Genomic DNA, 27,070 nt, shown 5'->3' with positions numbered 1-27,070 from the left:
GCACAATCCACGACTTGAGCGGCGCGGATATATAAATCCAGCCAGCGTCCTCTTCACTCCTCATCATACAACAACAACAAATACACACATACATACATACATACATACATACACACACAATGGCGTCTGATATGCAATTCACAGACAAGGCTGCCACGATCCTGCAGGAGTCTGCCAGGCTCGCGACCGAGTACAGTCATCCGCAGCTGCAGCCGCTGCACTTCCTCGCCGCGATGGCGATGCCGGAGGCAGACGGGGGCCCGCCATACCTCCGCGTGGTTGTCGAGAAGGCCCGTTATGAATGGGCGCCTCTTGATCGACTGATTAACAAACATGTAAGTTTTTTCGACTTGTTCTTTATTTACTTTACAAGATCAATACTAACAGATTATAGATTGTGAGAATCCCCGCACAGAGCCCTGCTCCAGATCAAGTCCTTCCATCCCCCACCGCCGCCAAGGTTCTGCAAGGCGCGAGCAAGGTCAGCAAATCACAGAAAGACTCGTTCATCGGGCAAGATCACATCCTGCTCGCGCTGCTGGAAGATCGTTCGGTACAAGATCTGCTCAAAGAAGCCAGCATGCGGAGCGAAAACATCAGCACGGCCGTGCAGAACCTGCGCGGCAACAAGCGCATCGACTCGCGCACCGCTGATACGTCAGAGGAGTTTGAGTTTTTGAAAAAGTACGCGGTTGACTTGACCGAGCTTGCGCGTCAGGGTAAGCTTGATCCGGTGATTGGTCGCGAAGAAGAGATCCGTCGGTGCATCCGAGTTCTCTCGCGCCGGATGAAGTCCAACCCCTGTCTTCTCGGCGACCCAGGTGTGGGAAAGACCAGTGTTGTCGAGGGCGTCGCGCAGCGGATTATTGACGGCGACGTGCCGTCTGTGCTGGCGGGATGCCGACTGATGTCGCTCGATCTCGGCGCGCTCAAGGCCGGCGCAAAGTACCAAGGCGACTTTGAGGAGCGTGTGAAGGGCGTGTTGAAGGAGATTGAGGACGCGAAGGAGATGATTATCTTGTTTGTGGACGAGATCCACATGCTGATGGGCGACGGCAAGAGCGACGCCGCAAACTTGCTGAAACCCATGCTTGCGCGCGGCAAGCTGCACTGCATTGGCGCGACGACCGTCGAGGAGTACCGCAAGTACATTGAGAAGGACGCCGCGTTCGAGCGTCGGTTCCAGAAGGTTGACGTGCGGGAGCCGACGATCCGCGAGACGGTCGCGATCCTGCGTGGGTTGCAGGGCAAGTACGAGCTGCATCACGGCGTGCGTATTCTCGACAACGCGCTCGTGACGGCGGCGCAGTTGGCGTCGCGGTACCTGACTTATCGACGTCTGCCTGATTCTGCGGTCGATTTGATTGACGAGGCGGCGGCGTCGGTTGCGGTTGCGCGTGATTCGCGACCGGAGCAGTTGGATACGCTTGAGCGACAGCTGCAGCTGGTGCAGGTCGAGATCTCTGCTCTTGAGCGCGACACTTCCGACGCGGCCAAGACCGACAAGTCGACGAATGACCGACTGCAGGCGGCGCGGCAGAAGGCTGCGAGCTTGGAAGAGGAGCTGACACCGTTGCGCGAGAGATTCCATAGCGAGCGCAAGGGACTCGAGGAGCTGAACAACTTGAGGAAGCGACTCGAGGAGCTCGAGTACAAGGCGCAGGATGCGGAGCGTCGGCGGGATACGGCGTCGGCAGCCGACCTGAGATACTTTGCGATCCCGGATATCAAGAAGCGGATCGAGGCGCTCGAGAACGACAAGAAGACGTCGGACCAGGCGTTGCTCGAGGACCTTGTGACGCCGGAGATTATTTCGGAGACGGTTGCGCGGCTGACAGGAATCCCGGTGAACAAGCTGACACAGGCGGAGAACGTGAAGCTGATCAACATGGAGCGCGAGCTTGCTCGACAGGTTGTGGGCCAGACGGAGGCGGTGAAGGCGGTGTCGAACGCGATCCGGCTTTCACGCGCGGGGCTGTCTAATCCGAATGCTCCCAGCAGTTTTATGTTTTTGGGACTGTCGGGGTCGGGCAAGACGGAGCTGGCGAAGAAGCTCGCGGGATTCTTGTTTGCGGACGAGAAGGCGATGATCCGGATTGATTGCTCGGAGCTGGGCGACAAGTGGTCGGCATCGAAGCTGCTGGGCGCCGCGCCGGGATACGTCGGATATGAGGAAGGTGGAATCCTGACGGAGGCACTGCTGCGTCGGCCGTACTCTGTGCTGCTGTTTGACGAGGTCGAGAAGGCGGCGCCGGAGGTGTTGACGGTGCTGTTGCAGCTGCTGGACGATGGTATTATCCACTCGTCGTCGGGCAAGCTTGTGAATGCGGCGAACTGCATCGTGATTATGACGTCGAACCTGGGGGCGGAGTACATTCAGCAGACGTCGAGCTCGCATATCGACGAGGTGACCAAGTCGCATGTGATGGAGGCGGTGCGGGCGCACTTCCGACCGGAGTTTCTGAACCGGATATCGTCGATGGTTGTGTTCAACCGGCTGTCGAAGAAGAACATCAAGAAGATTGTGGAGTTGCGGATCAAGGAGATTGGCAAGCGGATGGAGGCCAATAATAAGAACATCACAATCACGGTCGACGAGGCGGCGAAGGACTACCTGTGCGAGCACGGATATTCAAGAGACCTGGGCGCGCGGCCGCTGAACCGGTTGATTCAGAACGAGATCCTGAATAAGCTGGCGGTGTTGATTCTGCGGAACCAGGTGCGGGATAACGAGGAGGCGAAAGTGAGGTTGTCGGAGGCGGGCGATGGGCTGAAGGTGTTGCCTAACCACGAGCAGGACATAGATATGGAGCCGATGGAGATTGACAGTGAAGACGAGGATCTGATGGATGAGGATGTTGAGTGAGAGTGAGATAGTTGATAGGAGTTGATAATAAGAGGTTGTTAATAATAGTATTGCTTATTGCTCATTCAATGCTCATATTACTGCGATATGAAATTCTAAACCGTAGTTTGCATCCAGTAAAAGGTAAACAGAGCCATTGTCAGCACCCGCCGCAGCGGTGACAGTCGGGACAACGTTTAGTCCGTCGGGAGGATGCTGACGTCAGCGGGAGAGCGAGCAGAACACCGGCAGCGCTGCGAACACGCGTGGAGGCCTCAGCGAAGACAGAGAATCAGCTCAGAAGCAGAGCAGCGGTCGGGGCCGGTTGGGCCGACTCCTTCTTCTTTATCTTCTTGCTCTTCTTCCCTCTACCTCTTCTCTACCACTCTCCTCTACCACTCTCCTCCCTCTTCACCACCATCTCTCCACCTCTCTACACAATGGCAGACCTCGAGGCTCAGGCCCAGTCCGACGACTACTCTCACCTCAGAGACGTCGACCAGACCCACCTCGCCGCCCTCTCCCACACCCTCTCCTCCCGCTCCGCAGACCGCGCAGACCGCGATCTCTCCCCCGACGACTTCCAGCTCGAGTCCGTCCTCCGCCGCCGCCTCCACGCCAGCGCACAGTCCGGCATCCTCGACCGCGCCGTCGGCGTCCTCTTCCGCGACCTCTCCGTCCGCGGCATCGACATGGCCACCACCTCGCTCTTCACCCTCGGCGAGATCCTCATGACCCCCTTCCGCATCCGCGAGAAGATCGCCGGCGTACGCAACCGCCAGCTGCGCTTCCTGATCCAGCACACAAACGGCCTCGTCAACAAAGGCGAGATGCTCCTCGTCCTCGGCCGTCCCGGCGCTGGCTGCTCGACCTTCCTCCGCACAATCGCGGGCGAGGTCGAGTCCTACGTCGACGTCGACGGGACGCTGCTCTACGACGGCATCGACCAGCAGACAATGAAAGCTCGGTTCCGCGGCGACCTGCTTTATTCCGCTGAAAGTGAGTTTGTGATTTGTGACCCTTTATTTCTCTCTGCTGACACGTGCGCTCGCTAGCCGACGAACACTTCCCGACGCTCAACGTCGACCAGACGCTCTCCTTCGCAGCTGACATCAAAGCCCCCCAGCTCAGGCCCGGCGCCGTCTCCCGCAAGCAGTATGTCGCCGACGTGCGCGACACCCTCGCCACCGTCTTTGGCCTCACGCACACCTTCCACACCCCCGTCGGCGACGACTACGTCCGCGGCGTCTCCGGCGGCGAGCGCAAGCGCGTCTCGCTCGCTGAGGTCCTCGCCGGTCGCGCGCAGCTCGTGTGCTGGGATAACTCTACGAGGGGGCTGGATGCCTCGACTGCGCTGGAATACACGCACACCATCCGCACGACGACGAATTTGCTCAAGAATACTGCCATCGTGGCAATCTACCAGGCGGGCGAAAACATCTACCGGCTCTTTGACAAGGTCACCGTCTTGTATCTCGGGCGGCAGGTCTACTTTGGCCCCGTTGCCGAGGCTCGAGCTTACTTTGAGCGCATGGGATACTACTGTCCTCCCCGTCAGACCACCGCGTATGTCTTCCTATTTCTGATTACACCCACGCACATGCTAACTTCTACTTCTTAGTGAATTCCTGACTGCCGTCACTGATCCCGCCGGCCGCTTCCTGCGCTCGGACGCGCCCAAAGACGTGCCCGTCACCGCCGACCAATTCGAAGCCTACTGGCACAACTCGCCCGAATACCAGCGCGTCGTCGCAGAGGTCGAGCAAGCCATCAGCGCCTGCAACCCCGACGAGAACCTCAAGCTCCTCAACGAGTCTGCCTCGCAGGAGCGCGCGGGATTCGCCAAGCGTCATGATTCGCCTTATGTGCTTTCCTTTGCGCAGCAGCTTCGCGTACTTATCCGTCGCGGGTTCGAACGCCAGAAAGGAGACCGCGCGTACATGATTGCAAACGTGTTTGCTTCCATCTTCCAGTCTCTAATCACCGGCTCGCTCTTCTACAACATCCCCCACACCTACGCCGGATCATTCTCCCGCGGCGGTGTACTCTTCTTCTCTGTCCTCTTCTTCACGCTCAACTCGCTCGCAGAGATGGCCGTGCTTTATCCCCAGCGCAAGATCGTCGACAAGCAGCGCCGGTACGCGTTCTACCATCCCGGCGCTGAAGCACTCGCCTACATGATCACCGCGATGCCCGTCAAGATGGTCTCTGTCACAATCTTCACTCTCATCCTCTACTTCATGACGAACCTCAATCGCACGCCCGGACAGTTTTTCTTCCTCTACCTGATTGTCAATGTCACGACCTTCACCATGACTGCTTTTTTCCAGATGATTGCGTCGTACACGCCCTCGCTCGAGGCGGCTAATGCCGTCGCGGGACTGTTTTTGATGATGGTCTTTATCTACGCGGGATACCTGATCCCCCGGCCGTTCATGAAAGTGTGGTTCGGGTGGCTTTCGCGGGCGAATCCGCTCGCGTACGCCTTTGAGTCGCTGATGGCCTCTGAATTTCACGGATCAGAGTACAGCTGCACTGAAGTTCTGATTCCTCAAGGAAGTGCCGCGTACGATGCCATACCCCTCGCCAACAAGGTCTGCGCGGCCACCGGCTCGCGACCGGGTCGGGACTATATCCTTGGCGACGACTACATCGGCGACGCGTTCGAGTACAAGTGGTCGCATGCGTGGCGCAACTTTGGCCTGCTGATTGTGTTTGCGATCGGGTTTGTCGTTCTGTACGCGATCGGATGCGAGATCCGGAAGCCGAGCGGCACTCAAGGCGACGTGTTGATCTTCAAGCGCGGGCATGTGCCTGAAGAGGAAGAACTCAAGCGCCGGCAGCAGCAGGGCGGGAACGCGGATCTTGACGGGCGCGCGGCGGCGGTGGTCGAGGTCGAGAGCGAGAGCGAGAAACCGGGCTTGTCTGACTCGTCTGATTCGGGCTCAAAGACCGCCGTGGCACTCGACGAGGAGGCGATGCTCGGCAAGCTGCCATCGAGAGTGAACAGCACGCTGCAGATGAACGAGATCTTCTCGTGGCAGAACGTCAACTACACCGTCACGCTCGACGACGGCGAGAAGCGGCAGCTGCTGTGCGACGTGCAGGGATATACAAAACCCGGCACGCTGACGGCGTTGATGGGCGAGTCTGGCGCGGGCAAGACGACGCTGCTCAACACGCTTGCGCAGCGAATCGACGTCGGCGTGATCTCGGGCGGCATGCTGGTGGACGGCAAGGCGTTGAACGCGGGGTTCAAGCGGCGCACGGGATACGTGCAGCAGCAGGACATGCACGTTGCCGAGTCGACTGTGCGCGAGTCTTTGCGGTTTGCGGCGCTGCTGCGGCAGCCCGCGACGGTGCCGATCGCGGAGAAGTACGAGTACGTCGAGACCGTGATTGAGATGCTCGGCATGGAAGCCTACGCGGAAGCGATTGTCGGATCTCCCGGCAGCGGGCTGAATGTCGAGCAGCGCAAGAAGCTGTCGATTGGGGTTGAGCTTGCGTCGAAGCCGTCGCTGTTGCTGTTTCTGGACGAGCCCACGTCCGGGCTGGATTCGCAGTCGGCGTGGGCGGTTGTGCAGCTGCTGCGCAAGCTGGCGAACGCGGGCCAGTCGATCCTGTGCACGATCCATCAGCCGTCTGCGACGCTGTTTGAGCAGTTTGACAAGCTCCTGTTGCTGAAGAAGGGAGGCCAGACCGTGTACTTTGGCGAGATTGGCGATAACTCGCGTAAGGTGATTGAGTACTTTGAAGGGCAGGGCGCGCCCAAGTGCGGGTCCGAGGAGAACCCGGCTGAGTATATCCTGAACTGCATCGGAGCTGGCGCGACCGCGGTCGTCGATCGCAACTGGTACGAGGTTTGGCAGCGGTCGACAAACTACGAGGCGCTAACGCGAGAGATTGCGGAGCTGCACGCGGAGCTGAGTCAACTGCCAGCCAAAGAAGTTGGCAAGGAGTTCACGGGCAAGTTTGCGGTTCCGTGGACGACGCAGGCGCTGGCGGTGGTGATTCGCACGTACCAGACGTACTGGCGGTCGCCGAGCTACCTGATGGCCAAACTGATGCTTCTCATCACCGGCGGCCTCTTTGTCGGCTTTTCGTTCTGGCATAACGAGTTTTCGGTGCAGGGCGTGCAGAATCTGATTTTCGGAGTGTTTCTGCCGATCGTGCTGGCGGCGCCGTTGATTAATCAGTTGCAGCCGCGGGCGATCGAGATCAGAGAGCTGTACGATGTGCGCGAGGCGGCGTCGAATACCTATCACTGGAGCGCGCTGCAGCTGTCGATGCTGCTGGTCGAGATCCCGTACAATATCTTGTTCACGACGGTGTTTTACTGCTGCTACTATTTCCCTGCAGACTACTTCCGCGAGGCGTCGCGGGCGGGATACTTTTACTTTAGCTACGCGATCCTCTACACGAGCTTCTGGACGACGTTTGGGCTTGCAATCACGACGTTTGTGCCGGATGCGGCGACGGCGAATATCGCGACGTCGGTGTTTTTCAGTATGATTTTGTCGTTTGCGGGGTTCTTTCAGCCGCCGAGCATGTTTCCTGGGTTTTGGGTGTTTATGTATAGGATTTCGCGTGAGTTCTCTTATTTCTTTATTTGAAGAGTAGTGGAGGATGCTGACTTTGATTTAGCTCATACGTATTTTCTGCAATCGCTGCTTGGGACGGTGCTGCACGGGGGAAAGATTACATGCAAAGAGAATGAATTCAACATCTTCACGCCGCCGGGCTCGATGACCTGCTACGAGTACGCGGGCGAGTTCACGGAGCAAGCGGGCGGGTACCTGAACAACCCGAACGCGACGTCGAACTGCGAGTTTTGCAAGTGGCAGGTGGCGGACCAGTACCTCGAGACCGTCGGGGTGAATTACGGGCAGCGATGGCGCAACGTGGGGATTGAGATCGGGTTTGTGCTGTTTAATGTGTTTTTCATGTTTGCTGGGTTCTATCTGTTTAGGGTGATGAAGTGGAGGCGGCCGGGGTTCTTGAGGAGGGAGAAGAAGGAGGAGGAGAAGAAGGTTGAGGTGTAGAGTAGCTGTAATGTGTAATACTGAATATAAACTGTTATAAAGATGTTGAGAACCGTTAATGTAGTTGCTCAGTAAGCTCAACACAAAGTAACGTGACCCAAAACTCCCAGCGACTTCGGCCAACTTGTCCAATCCACGCCCGACACCGCCTCGTCGACACCGCAATCCTCTGTTCTCTGCGATTCAGATTCTTCTTCAATCTTCATCTTACTCTCATCATCATCTTCTACTTGTTTTGACTGTGCGCTGCGCTGACCGCTCGGCATGGCGAGCTTCCAGACCCTCCTGATCACCTACCTCCTCGGCGGAATCACTTTCATCCCTCTTGTGCTCTGCGCCGTGGTTTACTACATCTACACCACCCTTCCCGAGGTAGACAAGGACGGCAACATCATCCAGCGCGCGCCTGCCGCGGAGGATGCTGCGGCAGAAAAACCCACGACACGCACACCGTCCTCGTTCCCCGGCACTGATCCGCTCGCCGCCGCGCCGCCCAACAGCAGCGGCGAATCCGACGCCGACCGCGAGCGAAGAGAGGCAGAGGCGCTGCTCAAGTCGCTCGAGACGCAGCCTGATATTGGCGTGGACGCGTACATGACCGGCTGGCTGACTGTGTCGCGCGAGTTTTCGTTTCAGCGCGTGACGGACTCGTCGCACGACAAGCACTCGTCCTCCTCGTCGTCGTCGGGCTCGTCGATAAACGAGACGGCGTATACGTCGATTTATAAGCATTTGCTGGACCGCAAGACGCAGCATGCGCAGGGCGCGCAGGCGCAGACGCCGTCGCCGGATGGGAAGCCAAAGGTGAAGCCGAAGCGAAGGACTGCGAATACCTTCTTTGCGATCCTCAGGTGTGTCCCTCTCATCTTTTCTCTCTCAAGCTCGACTTGCTAACTAGATTTTTAGACACGGCAATCTCTTTCTCTACGACAGTCCCGAGCAGATGAACGTCCAGCAAGTGATTGTCCTCGCCAACCACACCGTCTCGATCTGGCCGCCCAACATCCCCGACGGCCAGCTCTTCATCCGTCGGCACGCCATCTGTCTCGCTCCGATCCGCTCCAAAGCACTCGCCGCGGCCTCGCCCGTCGACGTCGATCATCCGCCCAAGAACGCTTATTTCCTGTTTTCAGAAAATTGTGCGGAAAAAGAGGATTTCTACTTTGCCATCCTGCGCGCGACCAAGCGCGCGATCAAGGTCGCGCCGGAGAACATCAGCGGATCAAGAGGCGGGAGACACTTGCTTCCAAAGTACCCCGACGCCTTGATCGACGCGCACCCGCTGAAATTCAACCCCGAAGACATCCAGAAACTGATCAACACGATCAACTCGGGCGAGGGCCACCAGGACACGATGTGGCTCAACGCGCTTCTCGGGCGGATGTTTCTGGCGCTCAATCAGACGAGCGTGCTCGAGAACTTTGTAAAGACAAAGATCGATACAAAGCTGTCGCGCGTCAAGAGGCCGTCGTTTTTGGGTGATATCACGGTCACGAAGGTGCACTGTGGCACGTCGCCGCCTTATCTTACCAATATCAAACTGAAGGAGTTTACGTATGTTTCTTCTAGTTTTTATTAATGGTGTGGACTTGCTGACTGTGTGAATGTGTAGTAAGGAGGGATTGATGACCGTAGCCGCCGACCTCAGCTACGAAGGCGATCTAAAGCTCGAGATTGCGACAAAAGCTACCTTGAACTTTGGCTCGCGTTTCAAAACACGAGGTGCGCCCTACAACTTTGTATTACTTTTGTGACGCTGCTAATTCGTTGAATGCCTGATATAGAAGTCAGTTTACTACTGCTTGTCGCGTTTAAAAGTCTGCAGGGACGGATTAATTTCACGTTGAAGCCGCCGCCTTCGAATCGGTTCTGGTACTGCTTCGAGACAATGCCCAAGGTGCGTATACAGTTTTTGACTAGATGTGAGATGTTGTGCTGATCTCGCTGTAGATCAATATGGTGGTCGAGCCGGTGGTTAGTTCGCGGCAGATCACGTATAGTATGGTTACTCGGGTGATTGAGAACCGGATTCTCGAGACTGTGAGTATATTCTATGATTTATCAGGTATGAGGGCAACGGCTGATTATGTAGCTCCGAGACTCGCTGGTCGCGCCGTATATGGACGACCTTGCATTCTACAACACATCCCAAGAATACTTCCGCGGCGGTATCTGGGACCATTCACTCCGCCAGGCCGAAGCGCAACAAGACCGTGCCGACGAATCGTCCGCGCTTGCAGACGACCATGACACCGTCGAGCTTGATGCGCACTTCAACGCCTCCGCGCCACGGCACAACACCGATAACTTTAGCATTTCGTCGTCCATCTCGCTCGATTCGTCCGACAAAAACAGTCTCTACGACGAGCACTCGAACATGTCCACTCCCGAGCTGCGGCATCGGGTCAAGTCTGAGCTGATTGGCGACTCGACGACGACAGCGGCCGCGGACGGGGATGCGCATGCTACCGTCGGACGCAGGAAGCGCGTGCCGAGCGTGTTTAACCCGTCTGCGCCGGCGATCGTGGGGACGGACAAGATGAATATAGTGGTAGTGGACGGGCAGGTCGTTAGCCAGAAGGACGCGATGGTGTCGCAGTACACCTCATCCTCGCCCTCGCACCGCTCGTCCAGCAGATCCAGCGCGCGCTCGTCCTTCTCAAGAACCGACAGCGACCGCGCGTCCGTGTTCAACCACACCCTCGGCGGCAGCAGCACGTCCAGCAGCAGCGATAACCTCTCGAGCATGTCGTCGACGAGCGACGACACGCATTCTCTCGCTAGCGTTGACACCGAGCGGGGAACTCGGTCAGAAACGAGTTCAATCCACTCGTTTGGCGGAGACGCGTCGCCGGGCGAGCGCGCGACGATATCAGAGTCGGTGAAGAAATGGGGAAGCAAGTATTTTGCGACTGCGAAGAAAAACGTCGCGGCGCGGATGGCTGCGAACGCGAGCAGCGGCGGACTGACGAGCTCGAGTAACCCTACAAGTCTGCAGAAGGACCGGATTCAAAAGAAGATCATCGAGTCGCGGTTCGCAAACTCGGACGGCGAGATTTTGCTGAACGCGCCAAAACCGCATACTTATCCCCCCGACGCGACGAACGTGGTGCCGGACACCGGGCGCGAGGCGAGAGCGGCGCAGGCGGAGGAGTTTCTTGAAGGACCGTCGTCTGTGTTTGCGTCGGGTAGTCAGCATGCGCAGCCGGTGCAGACCCGGCAGAGCTACGGGCCTACGAGCATGCAGCTTCCCACCAAGATCGCGCCGCAACGCGTTCCTGTGTCGAGCTCTCCGGCGTCTACTACCTCTGAAGGGCTGCCGATACTACAGTCGATCCAGCCGCCGCCAATGTCACCCACTCGCCGCAAACTTCTAGAGCAGCAGCAGTCCTCGCCTTCCTCTGACCACGCAACCAGCCCTCTACAACACACCATCGGCCTAGACACTTCCGACTCGCCTGCAGCACCCCCACCACCCCCCTCGATCGCTAAATACTCCTCCGCCCCGTCGCAGCCGAGACCGTATACCGCGCCGGAACCGACGTCGCCCGTGGGCGGCGTGCAGAGGAAAGCGATTCCAAGGAAACCGGTGCGGAAACCTGTAGGCGGGGGTATTTCGAATGCGGTGGCGGCCGCGGCAGCTGCCGCTGCTGCTGCCGAGGCGGGCGTGTCGAACGCTAGCACGGAGACGTTGACGCCGTCGTCTGGCGAGCATGAAGACGCGTCGCCGTCGCCCGCTGATGCAGACGCACACTCTGACCCACCCAAACCATCGCCAGAACCCGAGCAACCCGCGGCGGTAACCATTCCGCAGCCTCCAGCAGCGACAAAACACATTGACCTTGACGCGCAGCAGTTCGACATTGGTCCGTCGTCGTTTGCGGATCTGGTGGATGAGGGAAATAGTCTCGGGTTGGGATACGACTATGCTGCCGGGGGCGGGGTGACGATGTATGCGGGCTCGTCGCCTACGTATTCGTCGAGCGCGGGGAGTACCTCGTGGGGAGGAGAGCGGGGGCGGAGAGGCGCGGATGAGGAGAGGGAGAGAGAGAGGGAGAGAGAGAGGGAGAGGGAAAGAGAGAGGGAGAGGGAGAGGAAGGAGGAGGAGGAGAGGGGAGCGCCTGCGAGTGTTGAGGAGACGGTGGCGGATTTGATGACGTTTGATGAGGACGAGGGGCAGAGTGCTGCTGCAGGGAATGTCGCTGAGAGCAGCACGGAGAGCAGCGCGGAGACGACTACTGAGAGCAGCGCGGGAAGTGAAGTGCCATCGACGTCTACATCTAGTACCGCCGAGGTGCTCGAGCAGACCGCCATCAGCGCGCAAGAAGATTCGCATGCTGCTGCTGCTGCTGCTGAGGTGGAAGTCGATACCGGCGGTACTCCTCCTCCTACTACTACTACTACTACTACTACTACTACTACTACTTCTACCACTCCTGACCCCGTTGAGGTTGCTGAAAACCAAAACGAGGAGAGTCAGGACGAAGCGGGAAAAGTGGCAGAGAAGGAGGGCGAGGAGTAGAGAATGAAAAGTGCAAAGTATAGATAGAAATAGCGATAGTTTTTAATGATTTATCTTTTACTGCCGCGTCGAGTGAATCGCGTCGAGTGAACTGAGCGATAAAAATACATTCAAAAAACAACACAACAAAAAAAATACTAAATATACACTGTGCATCTCCTGTCGCTCACAAAACAGATATTCATTATCATCAAGAAAGTAATCTTCCTCTATGAAGCTTAGCTTCGTTTACTTGCCAGAAATCGCTTTACTGGTATTAACCCCATTCAACTTCTGCAGATACGCCTGCGTCGGATTCCACCTTCTCACCGACCGGATCTCGTCCGCGTTATACCCGGGCACTCTGATATTCCAATTCCGCTCGAGATGCAACTGCACGTCCTTGACGTCGAGCGTCGTGCTCTTGCGGTGCTTCGCGAGCCGGCAACTGAACGACGCGACCGAGGTCACGAACTCGTCCGCGAGATCGAGAAGGAGCTCTTCGACGTCGCCGTCGATCGCGGCGTCGCGGTCGTCGTTGCTGGTTTGCACGCCGTTCGCGGTCGTCGTGCTGGTGCCGATGATGTCTTTGACTAGCTCGCTTAGCTTGCGCTTCGACAGCACCCGCGCGCTCCCGCCGTTTAATTCGAACGGCGGCGGTTTCGTGATGGCGGGACTCGCGAGCACGGGCGAGCTAGCAGCGTGTCCGCCCGTGAGCGACGGCCGCGAGGGTTTTACCGCCGCGGGAACGGGCTGCTTCATCGACAGCGTGTTGGGGATCGGCATGTGCTGGATCATGCTCGCGGTCGGGTTTATGATGTTTTGCCCCACGCCGAGGGCCGGGGGGACTACCGGGCGCGCGGACGGTCCTGCTCCTCCTGCTGCTGCTGCTGCTGCTGCTGCGGCGGCGGCACCCGCGCCTGCGACTGCCGATCCAGCTGCTGCGCCGGCCGCGCCTACGGCACCTGCTGCTGCTGCTTGCTGCTGGATGCCCATGCCGCCGACGGGCGCGACGCCTGCGAGCTTGGCTTGCGCTGGGAGCTGCTGCTGGCCTTGAAGACCCGCCTGCTGCTGCTGTTGCTGCTGTTGCTGTTGCTGATTGATCATCCGCTGAGGAGTCACGATCGGACGCGCGATAGGTGATCCCTGCGGCCCGACTTTACCGAGCGCTGCGTTCTGCACCTGTCCGATCGCGTTGGGTTGCGGGCGCGGACTGATGTTGGCGGCGGGTGAGCCGCCTGCGACGGCAGCGGCGCGGATGGCTTGCGCGCGGGCGACGTTGCCGGGGAGATTGTTGCCTTGCATCATCGGAGACTGGATTCCCGCTTGCGGTGAGCCAGCGCGAGCAGCGGCGGCCTGGGCCTGAAGTCGTTGTTGCTGTTGCTGCTGCTGTTGCTGTTGTTCCTGTTGCTGGCGAAGTTGCTGCTGCTGCTGTAGTTGCTGACGCGCGAGGGCCTGCTGCGCGGGCGTCAACTGCTGCTGGCCGGGCATGATCTGCTGTGTCTGTTGCTGAATGCCTTGCTGCATCTGGTATGGCGATTGGTTGGCCTGCATGGTTTGAGCCTTGATCTGTTGCTGTTGCTGTTGCTGCTGGGGAGTCAGACGGCGCGCGTTCTGCTGGAACTGGGCTGCGCGCATGTTGTTGAGATTTTGCTGCGCTTGTGTCTGTTGTGACATGGACTGCTGCATCTGCTTGAGATATTAGTATTGGTGTGAGCTGTAGAGGTGATAACAAAGATACACACCTGGCCAGGGATTTGACCAATCTGAGATGGCTGCTGGACCGCGGCCTGCTGCCCCATATTCATATTTTGCTGCTGCTGTTGCTGCTGGGCGGCATTCAGTCTGATCTGCTGGGCAAGAGCCTTCGCGGTCGCGATATAATGCTCGCGTCTACCGTTCAACTCCCTGATTGCGTTTTCGATCTTTCCCCTCTCCTCGCCCTGGATCTGCGGGTTGGCAGACAGCTGCTGCTCGTACTTTGTAACCTGGTTGTGAAACCCGACGATGTGTTTCTGGATCGTCTCGAGCTGGCTCATGCGGAGCTGCTGCTGCTCGGCAGGCGACATCTGCGCGAACTGGGCCTGCTTGGCGGCGTGCTGGCTGCGGAGCATCTGGTTTCGCGCGTTGGCGTTGGCGGCCATGGCGGCCGCTTGCTGCTGCTGCTGGGGTTGCTGCTGTTGGGGTTGGAGCTGCTGGAGTTGCGCTTGAGGGGTCATTGGTGAGGAGCTTTGTTGCTGGAGCATGCGTTGGCCCATGACTGGGGTTGATCGCTGCTGCTGCTGCTGCTGCTGTTGAGCGGCTGAGAGCTGTGCCTGTAGTTGTTGTTGCTGCTGCTGCTGTTGTTGCTGTTGTTGCTGCTGTTGCTGGAGTTGCGCAAGCTGTGGGTTGTTGGCGGCAGCAGTGGCACTAGCAGCCTGCAACTGCTTTGCGTATTCTTTAATCTTCGCGGCACGAATAAGCGCCTGCTGCCCCTCAGGAGTATCGCGCCCAAACTGCTGCGCCTGACGCATGACGAGCTGGTAATTCTGCGACAGCTTCGCCATCTGCTCCTGGATCGTGAGTTGCTGGACGGACCCACCCGCTGCGCCGGGCGTGTTGACCGCCCCGGTCGCGGGCGAGCCGGCAGGACGGATCTGGACTGGTCTGTTCATCATTTGAGGGGTGAGACGTTGCTGCTGCTGCTGGAATTGCAGTTGCTGCTGTTGTGATTGCATGGTGGGGGTGGAGCCTTGGCCGCTGGGGAGTTGCGGGGAGGAGTCCTGGCCGTCGGCAGACATGGCGAGAGATAAGATGAGGGAGTTGAAGAAGAAGCAAGAATAGAAGCAATGAGCGATTGTGATGAGATTGAACGCGATATTCTGATTCGAAAGGAGAACCGCAGGGAACAAGGCTTAGTCTTTTGTTGTCGAAACAAACGCTTTCTGCTTTCTCCAATCGTCAAGCACACACTCTCAGCAAATACAGCAGCTCTTTCAAACAGAATTCTCTCAAAGAATCGATTGCAGCAGACCGGTTGCTGCTCTTCGTTGCTCGCGGTGTTTGCGGGCTTCGCGAAGTTGGATCTGTGGTGGAGTAGCTGGCTTCGGTGTCAGCCAGTGAATCACGTGAGGTCACGTGGATGACTACTTTACCTTCTCTGCTGGAACGAGATATTCGCGGTGTGTAGACGAATAGAATAGGAATAGATGACGGTGATAGAGCCTACGCCGGTTACTGTGTTTACGGGATTTGTGGGTATGTGTATAGACTGCAGGAAGAAGGACTGGAGCTGACTGTGGGACAGGAGCGGGCAAGACTACTCTCATCATATGTAAGTCGACCATGATATCTTGAAGGAGAAGGAGTTGCTAACCAGCTGCAGCGCTGTTGAAGAGACTTCCGAAGGATTACAAGGTTGCAATTCTCAAGAATGAGTACGGTGATGTGAAAGGTACTTCTCTTTTTTTCTTTCAGTAGAAGGTAGGCTAACAAGAACAGTCGATTCGGAGCTGGCAGCACAGAGCTCAGGGAACTTGGCTGGCGTGCAGGAGATGCTGAACGGGTGTCTGTGCTGTGTGATGACCGGCAAGATGCGTGACGCGATAGTCGAGATTCAAGAGAAATATTCGCCCGACCGGATCTTGATCGAGACCTCAGGCAGTGCGTTTCCGGCCGCGATCTCGATCCAGCTGCGGGAGCTTGCGCGCGAGCTGGGCGAGGAAGGCGAGGCGCGGATCAGGCTTGACGGGATCGTGAATGTGATTGATGTCGAGAACTTTGGCGGGTACGCGGACACGTCAAAGTCTGCGTCGCTGCAGGCGCAGTACACTGATCTGCTGGTGTTTAACAAGTGGGAGGACGTGAGCGAGCGGCAGTTTGATGTGGTCTGGGACCGGGTGAATGATTTGAATACCGACACGCCAAAGCTGAAGAGCGATCGGGGTGCGATTCCGTGGGAGGCTATTATGGGACTTGATTCGAAGCTCGGGTTGGCGGTGCTGGAGGATCATGACCACGACCATGACCATGACCATGGCGACGGGGGTGAGCATATGTCAGAGATCGAGACGTTGACGGTGAAGTTTGCAAAGACGGCAGGAGACGGAAGCGAGCTGGTCTCGTTTCTGGAGTATCTCGAGAAAGCGCCAAAGGACGAGATTTACCGGATGAAGTTCATCCTGCGCCTGTCTCCAAGCATGATCCCAGCCGAGCACTGCAGCACTACCCCGTCCTCATCAACTAACAGCACTTATATCCTGAACTGGGCGTTTGGAAGATACGAGTTCACCGAGATCGCAGAAGAGCGGGCGGCTGCGCTGATGAAGACCGACGCCCTGGCAGGACTCGGGACGGTGATGGTCGGGCGGGGCGACGGGCGGATGTTTAGAAAGCGGTTGAGTTCGGGTGTTTTGGGCAGCGATGTTTCTGTCGAGCTTTCTTAGACTTTCTTAGACTTTCTTAGACTTTCTTAGACTTTCTTAGAGTGTAGAGTAGTATATATCTATAATGAATACAGAATATAATAGCAGCAGTAGTTGATGTATTATCTAATCGCCTTATCGGGATCGAGCGGCTCAGACCTCGACTCCCACTTCACCACATTTCACATTTCACACTTCATCACGAGCAATTGGCAGCAAGATGAGCTTACTCTGGCAGACTATCACTGAGGTTTATCCTCCCGGGCCTACTTTGACTGAGAAGGATGTTCCGGATCTGTCTGGGAAGGTGTGTTGACTACTGCTGCTATTACTACTACTACTACTCATCACTAACAGCACAGACAGACATACCTCGTCACCGGCGGCACAGCAGGAATCGGCCTCGAGCTCGTGCGCATTCTCTTTTGGAAAAACGCAACCGTCTACATCGCCGCCCGCAGCGCCGACCTGTTCAAGCAAGCGAGCGAGGACATCATGGAGAACAGCGCCAAGTTCACGAAAGCGCCCGCGCTCGGCCGTCTCGAGCTCGTGCTTCTCGATCTCGCGGACCTGACGACGATCAAGCCCGCGGTCGAGGAGCTCAAGACGAAGATTGGCAGTTTGGATTCGGTGTGGTATAACGCGGGCGTGATGGAGCCGCCGGAGGGGTCGAAGACCGTGCAGGGATACGAGCTGCAATGGGGCGTCAACGTCGTCGGGCATTATGTGCTCAACCGGTATCTGACGCCGTTGATTGTCGAAGGCGCAAAGAAGAACGCGGACACGCCCGGAAGCACGCGGGTGATCTGGGTGGCTTCGGACGCAAACAACTTCTCGCCGGCGCCGGACGGGGTCAATTGGGATGATCCGAACTTTGAAAAGACAGAGGGAAGTCAGTTTTTGAAGTATTCACAGAGCAAGGCCGGTGATATCTTGCTTTCGAGGGAGATGGCTGATCAGATGAAGGAGAAGGACACTGGTGTTCTTAGCTTGGTGAGTCTACAGGCTACAGTGTCTGAACAGCAAGTCGTTGGCTAACATATGTGCAGTCTCTCAATCCAGGCCATCTCAAGTCGCAGCTGTTCCGCAGCATGCCTCCCTGGCGCCAGAAACTCGCCGTAAGTCCCCTCGTTTCTCTCTACTCGACACTCAGCTAACTCCTCCAGTCCGTCTTCTCGTTCGACCCCCGCCTGGGCGCACTCACCGAGATCTTCGCCGGCTTCTCGCCGCAGATCACGACCGAGCACAACGGCGCGTACTTTGTTCCGTGGGGCCGGTTTGGCTCGCCGAGAGGGACTATTGTCGAGGGCATTGAGAAGAGACAGACTGCGACGAGGCTGTGGGGTACGCTTGATAACGAGACGAGGATGTATTAGTTGTGCTTTGTATAAGTTGACTAGCTGGAATATGATATGGGGACCAGGTAGAGAGCCCTGATTATACACCACCGCGCACCACCACCACCACGCTCTTTCTTTCTCTGATTATTCTCTCTGCTGCTTATCAAACAGCAAACAAACACAATTGAGTCATAAAACTTGTAGAAACACAAAAACAGGCGGGAAGCAGTGCAGTGACTCATCGTGGAGGAGTTGCTCAGCTGTCAGCAGGTTTAGGGCTTGAATCTGAATATTTCTCGGAGTTTACATTTAAGAAGATATTCTGCTCTATTGTTGTTGCTGTTGTTGTTGTTGTGTTTAATGCAATTGTTATTGCATTCAACATTAATTGACATAATCCACACAGACAACGACCATGCAATCATCACCTCCTCTCCTCCTCAACCCACCCACTCCTCCCTACCCATCCACACCCCTCCGGCGCGCGCTGATAGAGAATGATCCGCAGTCATGGCATCTCTGTCTCGAGACCTGGCATACGCTCGCGACTTACTTCCGCGCTTTGAAGCCAGCGGACAGAGCAAAGGCGGTGCATTTCAGGAAGTTTCTCGCCTCGTTCGTCAGTGTTTCGCGCGACGACGACGATCTTGACCAGCAGCAGCCTGATGAGCAGAGCGAGGTGTTTTCTAGTCTGAAGAAGGATGTCTACTGGCTGCTTACAGACGAATACTCTCGCTCCTCGACCGTCTCCAACATCGACATGTTCTGGGGCTTCGTCGCGCTCTACATCCCGCACCACTCAGACCGCATCTGCACCCTCTTCGAGACCTTCACCAGCACGTCCGACCAGCTCCTGTCGCGGCTTCAAGAGTTTCTTCTCGATCGAGTGCGTCGGGGCGTGTTTAGGCTTGCGGAGTTGCATGCCGCGCAGTTGCTGCTCGCGAGACCGGCGGTCGCTGGTGTGTTTGGCGAGTTTGATCGGCCGTGGGTTAAAGGCCTGCGATCGATCGTCGGCGCTGCTACAAAATCTGATCCACCACCGCCTCCTCTCTCTTCCTCATCTTCCTCATCGACAACAGCAGCGGCAACACCGGCGGAAATCGCACTCAAGCTCGCATATCTCTCAATCATCTCCCTCGCGACGACAAACCCCGACGGCGCAGCTACGCTCCTCAAACGACTGCTGGCGCTGCTCCCTCCCCCCGCTGAAGTCCTGCCGGGCGAGATGCTGGTCGCGCTCGTGGTTCGGACGCGGCTGATTCCGCGGTTGCGCGGGTTGGGTGCAGTAGGAACGGGGTTGGAAGGGATCGTGGTCTCGCTTGAGACGGTGAGGTATCGACTTCCTGCTGGAGTCGAGAGGGATGTGAATAAGTATTTCCGACGGACCGCGCGACGGCGAGAGAAGAAGACGCAGCAGCAGCAGCAGTCTTCATCACAGGCCGCGAAGAAGGATGAAAAGAAAAAGGAGAAGCAGGCGCAGGATGACGCGTTACTCTCGGTATTGGACGAAGAAGACGCGGCAAAGGTGGTTGAGATCCGGCAGATCTTTGACGGCGTGCGGATACGCGACGCAATCACATTACTGGCTGAGCATGACAAGTCTGTTGAAGGGGTGATAGGGTATCTTGTTGACCATCCTGAGGTTTACACACGAGTCTCGTCAGAAGGTGAGAGTGAGAGCGAGAGCGATCGTGAAAAAGTGGCAGAGATTCAAGTCGACGACGAGGCAAAAGAAGAAGAGGAACTCGCGCGGCGACTTGACACTCTCGACTTTGAACCAGGCACGATCCATATCGGCAAACGGCCGGCGCTGGACGCGGACGCGATGCTGCATAGCACTGCGAGCGAGCGCGGGGATAAGCAAAAGATCTTTGACGCGCTCGCGCTGATTTACGACGAAGACGAGGCGGATGAGAGAGATGATACGTATGACGATCTTGATGCGGGTGTGGTTGATGATGAGGAAGGTGAGGGCCTTGTTTCGGAGGTTTTGAATCCGGAGCAGCAGCAGCGGCGGAAACAGCAACAGCAGCAGAGAGAGGAGGAAGATCCGAATGAGAAGATGCTGTGGGAGTTGTATTCGCGACAACTGGGCGCGTTCGAGACAAAGATGCGCGGGTCGAAGCAGAGAGCGGAGGTTAAGAGTGCGACGGGGTGGTCGGATGAGCAGGTTGAGGGGTGGGCGAAGATGTTGGCGCGGGATGTGAGTTTGTTCTTTTTTACTTTACTTTGGTTTGATGGTGGATATTAACTTGAAGCAGGGCAAAATGCGGAAACGGCTGGAGAATAAGTATATGTTTAAAGGGAATAAACCGCGTGAGGCACAGGCTACAGCATCGGACGACCCGTCTTCTTCCTCGGCGGCTACGTCGGGTGATGAGAATAATCATCAGCAGCCTCGCCGTCCACGGAACCCGCGGTCTGCTGGGGGCGGAGGTGGAGGAGGAGGAGGGAGAGGGGGAAGAGGAGGGCAGAAGAAGAGTGGGTTTGCGAGGGATAATCATAATCGCAAGGACGGGCGGACGAAAAAGATTCGGCAGGGAATCCCAGATGCATAGGAATGTGAATGATAGAATGTATTGTACAGATGCAGCTATTTACAGAGCGAATAGACAAAATGATAGTAAAGCTAAGACTTTTCGATATATACCCGTATCTTCTTCTCTTTCCCCGTGCAAACAAGAGAATCAACATCCACCCCGCGATCAACCGCAAGTTCACGATCCGTCATCACCTCGCCCGCCCACGCGGCCGCAAGTCTGCAACCACTATCCGAAGGCTGGCTGAATGCGACCTTGTCGCGCGGGAGAACGAGGCCGTAGATTGCGGACGCGCAGATGGCGTCGAGAAGAGCGCGGGCGATGCCGAGGCCGCGGCTGGAGTGGGCGGTGTAGATCCGGGAGATGCCGAGGACGGGGGTGGGAGGGGGGGATGAAGAGGATGAAGAGGAGGAGGAGAGGATGCGGCCTGAGGAGCAGGACATGAAGAGGCCGGAGGAGATGCGTTCGACGAGGGCGAGGCCTGTTATTGTTGCTGAGGAGGAGGATGATGAAGAAGACAAAGAAGAAGTAGATGGAGTAATGCAGACGTAGACGGCTGGTTGCGAGCGAGAAAAGAAATCCGCGATGCCTTCGTCGGGTGCAGATAGTTCAGCGTTACAGATCCTGAGCGCGGCGTCGAGCGCAGTCCTTGTCGAGCGCGGGAGGTCGCGGCTTCCGAGCTTGTGAATCGTAGCGTGGACGTTATTCTTAAGCACGACTTTGGCAACGCAGGTCGACGACGGCAGAGGAAGAGAGATGTCGACGCCCGAGAGGGCGCGGGCGTGGAATTTGTGGTGCGTGGCGCGGTCGTCGGGGGAGAGGGTGTCGTAGGACATGCCGCATGCGGAGCAGGTTTTGTGGTGGGGTTTGGAGGAGAGAGAGAGGTAGACCTGCGTCTTTTGCTTCTTCTTCGGGGGTTCTTGTTTGAGGGGCGAGGAGAGGCATGAGCGGGAGAAGGAGGAAGGAGGAGGAGGAGGAGGGAGGGGGAGGAGTTGATGAGCGGGGCGAGGGGAGGACGTTTGCGGGATTTGTAGGTGCGGGGGGTGTTCCTGCTGCTGTTGCTGCTACTATTGAAGTCCATTCTGCTGCTGCTGCTATGAAGCAGTAAGAGCAGTGAGAAGTGAAGAGAGTGAAGAAGTGAAGAGGACGCGAGACGCGTTGTTTACTTTTGTCAAAATAAGGGCCTTGTGTTGTAGGGTTTTGATATTGCTGAATCACTCTCTACTCCAAGTCTACTCAACTACAGCAAGAAGGAAGATGCCACCAAAGAAAGAGAAAGAGAAAGACAAAGGAGCGAAAGAAGGACCAGCGCAGGAAGAAGCGCGGGTGCTGGAATACATGCGCCTGCAGAACCGACCGTACTCTGCAACCGACGTGTTCCAGAACCTGCACGGGAGTATTTCGCGGCCGAACGTGAACCGCGCGCTAGCCGCGTTGGAGCAGAGGGGCGAGTTGGAAGGGAAGACGTACGGGAAGCAGGTTGTGTATGTTGCGAAGCAGGAGGAGGGGGAGGGGGAGGGGGAGGGGAGGGAGGGGAGGAGGCGGGGAGTGAGGAGAGCGAGAGGGAGAGGGTGGAGGGGATGAAGGAGGAGGTGGACGCGTTGGTGAGGAAGGCGGCGGGATTGCGACGAGGTGGGCTGCTGCTGCTTTATGAGCAATAGAAGAGGTGAAGAAAGGAGAAGAGAAGAGTGAAGAGAAGGCTGATGCGGTTTAGGACTTGCGGAGATCCAAAAGACACCGACGACCACCGCGTTGAAGACGCGTGAATCCGAGCTGGACGAGCTAGTATCTCTTCTATTCTCTTATTTTTGCTGTTTTCTGTCTGTGTGTGTCTGTGATAACTTACAACTCGAAAGATCGAAAAAGAGTCGCGTCGACTAGACCTGCTCAAGGCTGCAGCAGCGACAGGACCGGCGATGTCGAGCGCGCAGGTGAGCAAGTTGCGCGCTGATCTTGAGAAGATGCGGAACGAGCGAATGAAGCGTCGGAAGATGGTATCGTTGCTGTAACTATTGAAAAGCATTGAGAGAAGTGTGGAGTATTGACTGAATAGTTTTATGCGGTCTGGGATGTTTTACGGGAAAACCTCGAAACGACTGCGCTTTGGGTGAGTTGGGTTACTGTTTATCTGAGCTCAACTGACACTTTTAGGTGTTTAGGACGACCTCGGGCTCGAACAGGAACCGTCAGTACAATAGCTGACATTGCCTTGCTGCTTGCTGTATTATAAGTAGCTACATTACAAACACCTTACTAATAAATATTACATAATCATTACATAATCAACCCCAGCCCTAACCAGCACGCCTTCCGCTCGGATTCCCAGAAATTGAGCCGTTCTCCAGCTCAGCTTGGACGAAGCGCGGATCTGATCTGATTGAGAGAGAATTAAGAGATTGTTTGTGTTATAAGGACTGCTATTGCTGTTATTGTCTACAGGATATAAGTCTTTTATTGATTTGGTCAGGAATAATGCTGCAGTCGCAAGCGCAGGGCAGCGGGGCTGCGTTTTTAGAGTCATCGCGGAGTCCTCCGAGCAAGAGTGAGTTGATCAGCCGATTATACACAGAAGAGAAGGTGATGATACTGATGCTAATGATATCTTATAGACCTCTCTCATGTTCCCTGCAAGTTCTTCAGACAGGGAACGTGTCAGGCAGGCGCGACCTGTCCGTTCTCGCACTCGATGGATTCGCAGCTCGAGCAGGCGCCGTGCAAGTATTTCCAGAAGGTCAGTTGATTTGATCCTCTCTTGTTCTTCTTTTGTACTTCTTGTTGACATGTTTCTTGTGTATTTTTCAGGGAAACTGCAAGTTTGGAGCAAAGTGTGCGCTCGCTCATATCCTTCCCGACGGCAGGCGCGTGAACCACCGGCAACTCAACGCGAGTGGACTTCAACAGCAACAGCAGCAGCAGCAACAACAACAGCAACAGCAGCAGCAGCAGCAGCAGCAGCAGCAACCACTACAGCTCGGCACGCGCAACACTGTGCTGCGCGAGAACGCGTTCGGCGCAAACGGTCCGTCTGCGCTGGCCCGCTCGCTGCACGCCGCGGCCGCCAACTCGACTTCAAACAACAGCAGCAGCACGGCAGTCGCCGCCGCCCGTCCGATCCCGATCGGAAACGAAGAGTTCGCGACGTCGCCCCCCTCGGACTCGTTCCTGGGCTCATCCGCGCGGACGCTGGGCCCGCTTGATGCGCCACTGCCTGCGTCGCTTGATTCGAACGGGCTCGGGTTTCTTGCGCGGCACGGGCCGATAGCGGCGTCGGTGCCTGCGCAGACGAACTTGAGTTCGTCGAGTAATGCGTTGAGGAATCTGTATATGTCTGCGTATGGGAACGCGGAGACGCACGAGGGTGGGAGTGCGTCGACGTCGCTTTCGTCGTCGTTTAAGACGGGGAGGTTTGGTGAGGAATCGCCTTTTGCGTCGGCGAGTTATGGACAGCCTACGATGATGTCTATTCTGCAGCCTCAATCGACTTATCAGCAGCAACAACCACAACAGCAGCAGCAGCAGCAACAACAACAACAACCACAGCAATATCAAGGAAGCAGCAGAGTTATTGGATCAGGGCGGCGGTATGTGTCGTCGTCGTTCCCAGCGCGGTCTTCGATCTGGCGGGAGCCGGATGAGGAGGTGTTGACGGTGCCGGTGCCGTTTGCGACGACAGGACACAACAGTCAGGGCAGCAACGGGATCAACATCAGCAGCTCGGCGAGTAACAGTATAAACATCATGAACAGCAGCAGCAGTATAAATATGATGAACAGCAGCAGCTTTGGGAACGGGATCGGGATCAGTAGCAGCCATCACAGCGTGCACAATTTCAGCAGCAGTATCGGCGGCGGGCGGGAGGAGGTGGAGGAGGAAGAAGCGGAGGATGATGTGTTTGAGGAGGATTTCGTGCCGGGCTCGTTGACGGAGCTGCTGACGCCGCAGGAGAGACAGCGGCGGGGATCGTCGTCTGCGAGCGGGCGGTTTGCGGGCGGAGCAGAGTTTGGGAGCAGTCCTGGGAGTAGGCTCGGGCAGTTGTTTGCGAATGGGGGGAATCAGAATGGAGGGAGCGGGACGAGTAGCGCTAGTAGTAGCGTGAATGCGATTAATGCGATGGGGATGAGCGGTAATCAAGAAGGGGCGATAGGCTCGCCGTTGCGGTACGGGGGTAGTGGTGATCTGATTACGAGCGGGACGTCGCCGAGGGTAGTTTCGGGGCTTGGATCGCGGACGCCGAGTGGGCGACGACTGAGCGGGCTTGTGATTGACGAGGAAGGACCGGAGGAGTTTGGCGGGTTCCGGCATCTTTCGCGGACAGAGTATTTGGGTGCGGTGGGGAGGGGACGGCATGTTGCTGTGAGCAGTGCGGCAGGGAGTGGGAGTGGGAGTGGGAGTGGGAGTGTGGTGGGGTCGACGGAGGGGACGCCTACGCGGAGGGTGGTGCAGGGAGGAGGAGGAGCGGGGACGGTGGATGAGGAGACGCAGTTTGTGATGGATGAGGAGGGGGGGAGTGGAGGAGGGAGGAGTGAAGAGACGAGTGGAGGGGAGGTTGGGTTGGAGGGTGGATTGGGAGGGTTAGTGTTGAGTCGGTAGTTGGTTCTGGTTGATTGATTGAATAGTTTGATTATTGCGATGCGATTGTTTTTGTGTTTATAGTTATAGTTAATAGGTATAGTCAAGGAAATGATATTATTACAACGACAAGTTCACGAAAGTAGCCAAGAAAGAGAGATAATAGTACACGAGGGATAGTAGGAAGTAGGAAGTAGGAAGTAACAAGGACGATTACACCAAAAGACAGATACAAGGATAAAGAGACAAGCAACGCAGAGATAGAATACAGCGAGCCGAACCAACCAACCGACCGAACAAGAACCCGATAGAAAGAGAAAAGAGAAAAGAGAGAAAAGAGAGAAAAGAGAGAAAAGAGAAGAGACAAAATATTAGTGCTCTTGGAGAAGACTAGGGCTAAGAGAGGATCAGGCCATCCCCGACATACTGGCAGCTTCGAGCAAGGCATTCATGTTCTTCAACTGCCCGTTAGTAGGAGTAGAAGGCTGCTGCTGCTGCTGCTGCTGCTGCTGCTGCTCGATCTGCACCTGCTGCTCGATCTGAACGTGTTGTTGCTGCTGCAGCTGGTCGTCGGCAAACCTCAGCGGGGGCAAGACCAAGCTCGAGTCGATCTCGGGGAAGGAGTTGCGTCTCGGCACACGCTGGGGATATTGATTTAGCATCGGCTGCTGAGGAGGGAGATGAAGAGCCTGTGAAGACAGATACTGGTACTGCTGCTGCTGGTAGTGGTGTAGCAGAGGGGTTTGCGGGCGGCGGAAAGGCACGCCGGAGGAAGGGTAGTGCAGCGGGGGCAGTTGGCCAGGTGTGGAGGCCGAGGTCGGGGCGGTGGAGGCGGCTTCTTCGTAGGCGGGCGAGACGGGGGATGCGTAGGAGCGAGCGGCGGAGGCAGCCGACGAGCGAGGGACAGGGGAGGGCAGGGCGAAGAGCGGCGATGTCGGGGTGAGGGAGGGGGTGTGGAGGAAGGAGGACATGGCGGGGGATATCGGGGGCGAGGAGGAGGAGGGGCAGGGCGCTGAGGGGAGCGGGAGAAGCGCGAGCTGGGCGGGACGGTGCTGGTTCGGGCGGAAACGGGGGGGAGGAGCAGCGAAAGCGAAGGAGGAGGGGGGTGGGTGGGGATGGGGGTCGGTGGTGGAGGGGGAGGAGTAGCGGTGGTCGTAGTCGAAGGGGAGGGGGGCGGAGAGGGGGGCAGCGAGGAAGTGGGAGGAGGGGATGTCCGCGATGGAGGAGACTGTTGCTGTAGAGGAGGAAGTGTTGTTGTTGTTGTTGTTGTTGTTGTTGTTCGAAGTGGAGGTGTTGTTGATAGAAGAGCTGCTGGCAGTCTCATTGCTAACCTCCACCTTCCCACTCCCCCCCTCGTTCGCATGCACAGTCTGCGCGTGCTGTCTGAGATTGTCCAGCCGCGAGAACGCACGATTGCAATGACACCTGAACGGACGCTCGCCGGTGTGTTTGCGGATATGGCGAGCGAGATGCTCGGAGCGGGTGAAGGTCATCTTGCAGTCGCCGTGGCCGGAGCATTGGAACACTTTTGGCGGACGGGATTTCGAGCGGCGGGTGGACATGTTGATGAGAGTATAAGGATATAACAATAAGAATAGTAATAGAAGAAGAAGAAGAAGAAGAAGAGGAAGAGAAGAAGAGGAACAGATATAAGAAAGCGAACAACGACCAGGCTGCCTTGTTGGGCACTGAACGAGGGTCAGGGTTGGATTCACGTGCTCAGTCACAACCACCGTAAGATACTACTACTATTGCATATCATCTACATATATCTTATATACATACAATACAGACAATACAATACAATACAATACAGAGCATACAGACACA

At 56.7% G+C, this 27,070-nt stretch overlaps 10 protein-coding genes across 10 annotated transcripts; 7 read left to right on the top strand and 3 right to left on the bottom strand.

Annotated features, from left to right (window-relative positions):
- Window positions 1-36: 36 nt before the first annotated feature.
- BZA70DRAFT_296298 (uncharacterized protein) lies at window positions 37-2,936 on the top strand. Its single transcript, XM_064914526.1, has 2 exons — window positions 37-335; window positions 395-2,936. The coding sequence occupies exons 1-2, from the start codon at window positions 120-122 to the stop codon at window positions 2,864-2,866; spliced, it is 2,688 nt and encodes an 895-aa protein (XP_064767569.1). The 5' UTR covers window positions 37-119; the 3' UTR covers window positions 2,867-2,936.
- BZA70DRAFT_281078 (ABC-2 type transporter-domain-containing protein) lies at window positions 2,937-7,933 on the top strand. The gene is made up of 4 exons (XM_064913060.1): window positions 2,937-3,844; window positions 3,901-4,411; window positions 4,467-7,432; window positions 7,490-7,933. Exons 1-4 carry the CDS (start codon window positions 3,286-3,288, stop codon window positions 7,885-7,887), a joined length of 4,434 nt encoding a protein of 1,477 aa, XP_064767568.1. The 5' UTR covers window positions 2,937-3,285; the 3' UTR covers window positions 7,888-7,933.
- Window positions 7,934-8,030: 97 nt separating this feature from the next.
- Window positions 8,031-12,485, top strand: BZA70DRAFT_281075 (uncharacterized protein). The gene is made up of 6 exons (XM_064913059.1): window positions 8,031-8,738; window positions 8,794-9,441; window positions 9,500-9,609; window positions 9,672-9,784; window positions 9,838-9,927; window positions 9,980-12,485. Exons 1-6 carry the CDS (start codon window positions 8,152-8,154, stop codon window positions 12,407-12,409), a joined length of 3,978 nt encoding a protein of 1,325 aa, XP_064767567.1. The 5' UTR covers window positions 8,031-8,151; the 3' UTR covers window positions 12,410-12,485.
- BZA70DRAFT_281073 (transcription initiation factor TFIID subunit A-domain-containing protein) lies at window positions 12,486-14,668 on the bottom strand. Its single transcript, XM_064913058.1, has 2 exons — window positions 14,134-14,668; window positions 12,486-14,077 (listed from the first exon to the last, which is right to left on the bottom strand). The coding sequence occupies exons 1-2, from the start codon at window positions 14,644-14,646 to the stop codon at window positions 12,638-12,640; spliced, it is 1,953 nt and encodes a 650-aa protein (XP_064767566.1). The 5' UTR covers window positions 14,647-14,668; the 3' UTR covers window positions 12,486-12,637.
- An 889-nt stretch (window positions 14,669-15,557) lies between these two features.
- On the top strand, window positions 15,558-16,853 carry BZA70DRAFT_281070 (CobW/HypB/UreG, nucleotide-binding domain-containing protein). The gene is made up of 4 exons (XM_064913057.1): window positions 15,558-15,625; window positions 15,675-15,701; window positions 15,753-15,821; window positions 15,869-16,853. Exons 1-4 carry the CDS (start codon window positions 15,577-15,579, stop codon window positions 16,810-16,812), a joined length of 1,089 nt encoding a protein of 362 aa, XP_064767565.1. The 5' UTR covers window positions 15,558-15,576; the 3' UTR covers window positions 16,813-16,853.
- Window positions 16,804-18,455, top strand: BZA70DRAFT_281069 (uncharacterized protein). The gene is made up of 4 exons (XM_064913056.1): window positions 16,804-17,098; window positions 17,158-17,784; window positions 17,841-17,909; window positions 17,958-18,455. The coding sequence occupies exons 1-4, from the start codon at window positions 17,012-17,014 to the stop codon at window positions 18,165-18,167; spliced, it is 993 nt and encodes a 330-aa protein (XP_064767564.1). The 5' UTR covers window positions 16,804-17,011; the 3' UTR covers window positions 18,168-18,455.
- BZA70DRAFT_281066 (uncharacterized protein) lies at window positions 18,408-20,651 on the top strand. The gene has a single exon (XM_064913055.1). It carries the CDS (start codon window positions 18,547-18,549, stop codon window positions 20,380-20,382), a length of 1,836 nt encoding a protein of 611 aa, XP_064767563.1. The 5' UTR covers window positions 18,408-18,546; the 3' UTR covers window positions 20,383-20,651.
- Window positions 20,590-21,792, bottom strand: BZA70DRAFT_281065 (ESCO1/2 acetyl-transferase-domain-containing protein). Its single transcript, XM_064913054.1, has 2 exons — window positions 21,689-21,792; window positions 20,590-21,590 (listed from the first exon to the last, which is right to left on the bottom strand). Exons 1-2 carry the CDS (start codon window positions 21,750-21,752, stop codon window positions 20,761-20,763), a joined length of 894 nt encoding a protein of 297 aa, XP_064767562.1. The 5' UTR covers window positions 21,753-21,792; the 3' UTR covers window positions 20,590-20,760.
- Window positions 21,793-25,359, top strand: BZA70DRAFT_296290 (uncharacterized protein). The gene is made up of 9 exons (XM_064914525.1): window positions 21,793-22,067; window positions 22,386-22,456; window positions 22,528-22,665; window positions 22,725-22,778; window positions 22,823-22,856; window positions 23,139-23,213; window positions 23,281-23,402; window positions 23,474-24,987; window positions 25,041-25,359. Exons 1-9 carry the CDS (start codon window positions 21,929-21,931, stop codon window positions 25,141-25,143), a joined length of 2,250 nt encoding a protein of 749 aa, XP_064767561.1. The 5' UTR covers window positions 21,793-21,928; the 3' UTR covers window positions 25,144-25,359.
- Window positions 25,360-25,621: 262 nt separating this feature from the next.
- Window positions 25,622-26,879, bottom strand: BZA70DRAFT_281057 (uncharacterized protein). Its single transcript, XM_064913053.1, has one exon. The coding sequence runs from the start codon at window positions 26,800-26,802 to the stop codon at window positions 25,648-25,650; it is 1,155 nt and encodes a 384-aa protein (XP_064767560.1). The 5' UTR covers window positions 26,803-26,879; the 3' UTR covers window positions 25,622-25,647.
- Between the last annotated feature and the right edge of the window lie 191 nt (window positions 26,880-27,070).

Source organism: Myxozyma melibiosi (genome assembly GCF_037950935.1).
Source record: "Myxozyma melibiosi strain Phaff 52-87 chromosome Unknown BZA70scaffold_8, whole genome shotgun sequence".
In the NCBI taxonomy this organism is placed as follows: Eukaryota; Fungi; Ascomycota; class Lipomycetes; order Lipomycetales; family Lipomycetaceae; genus Myxozyma; species Myxozyma melibiosi.
This window is presented reverse-complemented; position numbering and strand designations above follow the sequence as displayed.

Bases quoted from the DNA above. Each gene is read 5' to 3' on its own strand.
- BZA70DRAFT_296298 (XM_064914526.1), top strand. From the start codon at position 120: ATGGCGTCTGATATGCAATTCACAGACAAGGCTGCCACGATCCTGCAG. The intron at 336-394 runs GTAAGTTTTTTC...AACAGATTATAG, and splicing joins ATCGACTGATTAACAAACAT to ATTGTGAGAATCCCCGCACA.
- BZA70DRAFT_281078 (XM_064913060.1), top strand. From the start codon at position 3,286: ATGGCAGACCTCGAGGCTCAGGCCCAGTCCGACGACTACTCTCACCTC. The intron at 4,412-4,466 runs GTATGTCTTCCT...TCTACTTCTTAG, and splicing joins CCTCCCCGTCAGACCACCGC to TGAATTCCTGACTGCCGTCA. The intron at 7,433-7,489 runs GTGAGTTCTCTT...ACTTTGATTTAG, and splicing joins GTTTATGTATAGGATTTCGC to CTCATACGTATTTTCTGCAA.
- BZA70DRAFT_281075 (XM_064913059.1), top strand. From the start codon at position 8,152: ATGGCGAGCTTCCAGACCCTCCTGATCACCTACCTCCTCGGCGGAATC. The intron at 9,610-9,671 runs GTGCGCCCTACA...TGCCTGATATAG, and splicing joins CTCGCGTTTCAAAACACGAG to AAGTCAGTTTACTACTGCTT. The intron at 9,785-9,837 runs GTGCGTATACAG...ATCTCGCTGTAG, and splicing joins GCTTCGAGACAATGCCCAAG to ATCAATATGGTGGTCGAGCC.
- BZA70DRAFT_281073 (XM_064913058.1), bottom strand. From the start codon at position 14,646: ATGGGCCAACGCATGCTCCAGCAACAAAGCTCCTCACCAATGACCCCT. The intron at 14,078-14,133 runs GTGTGTATCTTT...TATCTCAAGCAG, and splicing joins TTGGTCAAATCCCTGGCCAG to ATGCAGCAGTCCATGTCACA.
- BZA70DRAFT_281070 (XM_064913057.1), top strand. From the start codon at position 15,577: ATGACGGTGATAGAGCCTACGCCGGTTACTGTGTTTACGGGATTTGTG. The intron at 15,626-15,674 runs GTATGTGTATAG...ACTGTGGGACAG, and splicing joins TGTGTTTACGGGATTTGTGG to GAGCGGGCAAGACTACTCTC. The intron at 15,702-15,752 runs GTAAGTCGACCA...AACCAGCTGCAG, and splicing joins CAAGACTACTCTCATCATAT to CGCTGTTGAAGAGACTTCCG.
- BZA70DRAFT_281069 (XM_064913056.1), top strand. From the start codon at position 17,012: ATGAGCTTACTCTGGCAGACTATCACTGAGGTTTATCCTCCCGGGCCT. The intron at 17,099-17,157 runs GTGTGTTGACTA...CAGCACAGACAG, and splicing joins TTCCGGATCTGTCTGGGAAG to ACATACCTCGTCACCGGCGG. The intron at 17,785-17,840 runs GTGAGTCTACAG...ACATATGTGCAG, and splicing joins ACACTGGTGTTCTTAGCTTG to TCTCTCAATCCAGGCCATCT.
- BZA70DRAFT_281066 (XM_064913055.1), top strand. From the start codon at position 18,547: ATGCAATCATCACCTCCTCTCCTCCTCAACCCACCCACTCCTCCCTAC.
- BZA70DRAFT_281065 (XM_064913054.1), bottom strand. From the start codon at position 21,752: ATGGACTTCAATAGTAGCAGCAACAGCAGCAGGAACACCCCCCGCACC. The intron at 21,591-21,688 runs GTCCTCCCCTCG...CCCTCAAACAAG, and splicing joins CACCTACAAATCCCGCAAAC to AACCCCCGAAGAAGAAGCAA.
- BZA70DRAFT_296290 (XM_064914525.1), top strand. From the start codon at position 21,929: ATGCCACCAAAGAAAGAGAAAGAGAAAGACAAAGGAGCGAAAGAAGGA. The intron at 22,457-22,527 runs GTATCTCTTCTA...ACAACTCGAAAG, and splicing joins AATCCGAGCTGGACGAGCTA to ATCGAAAAAGAGTCGCGTCG. The intron at 23,403-23,473 runs GTCAGTTGATTT...TGTATTTTTCAG, and splicing joins CGTGCAAGTATTTCCAGAAG to GGAAACTGCAAGTTTGGAGC.
- BZA70DRAFT_281057 (XM_064913053.1), bottom strand. From the start codon at position 26,802: ATGTCCACCCGCCGCTCGAAATCCCGTCCGCCAAAAGTGTTCCAATGC.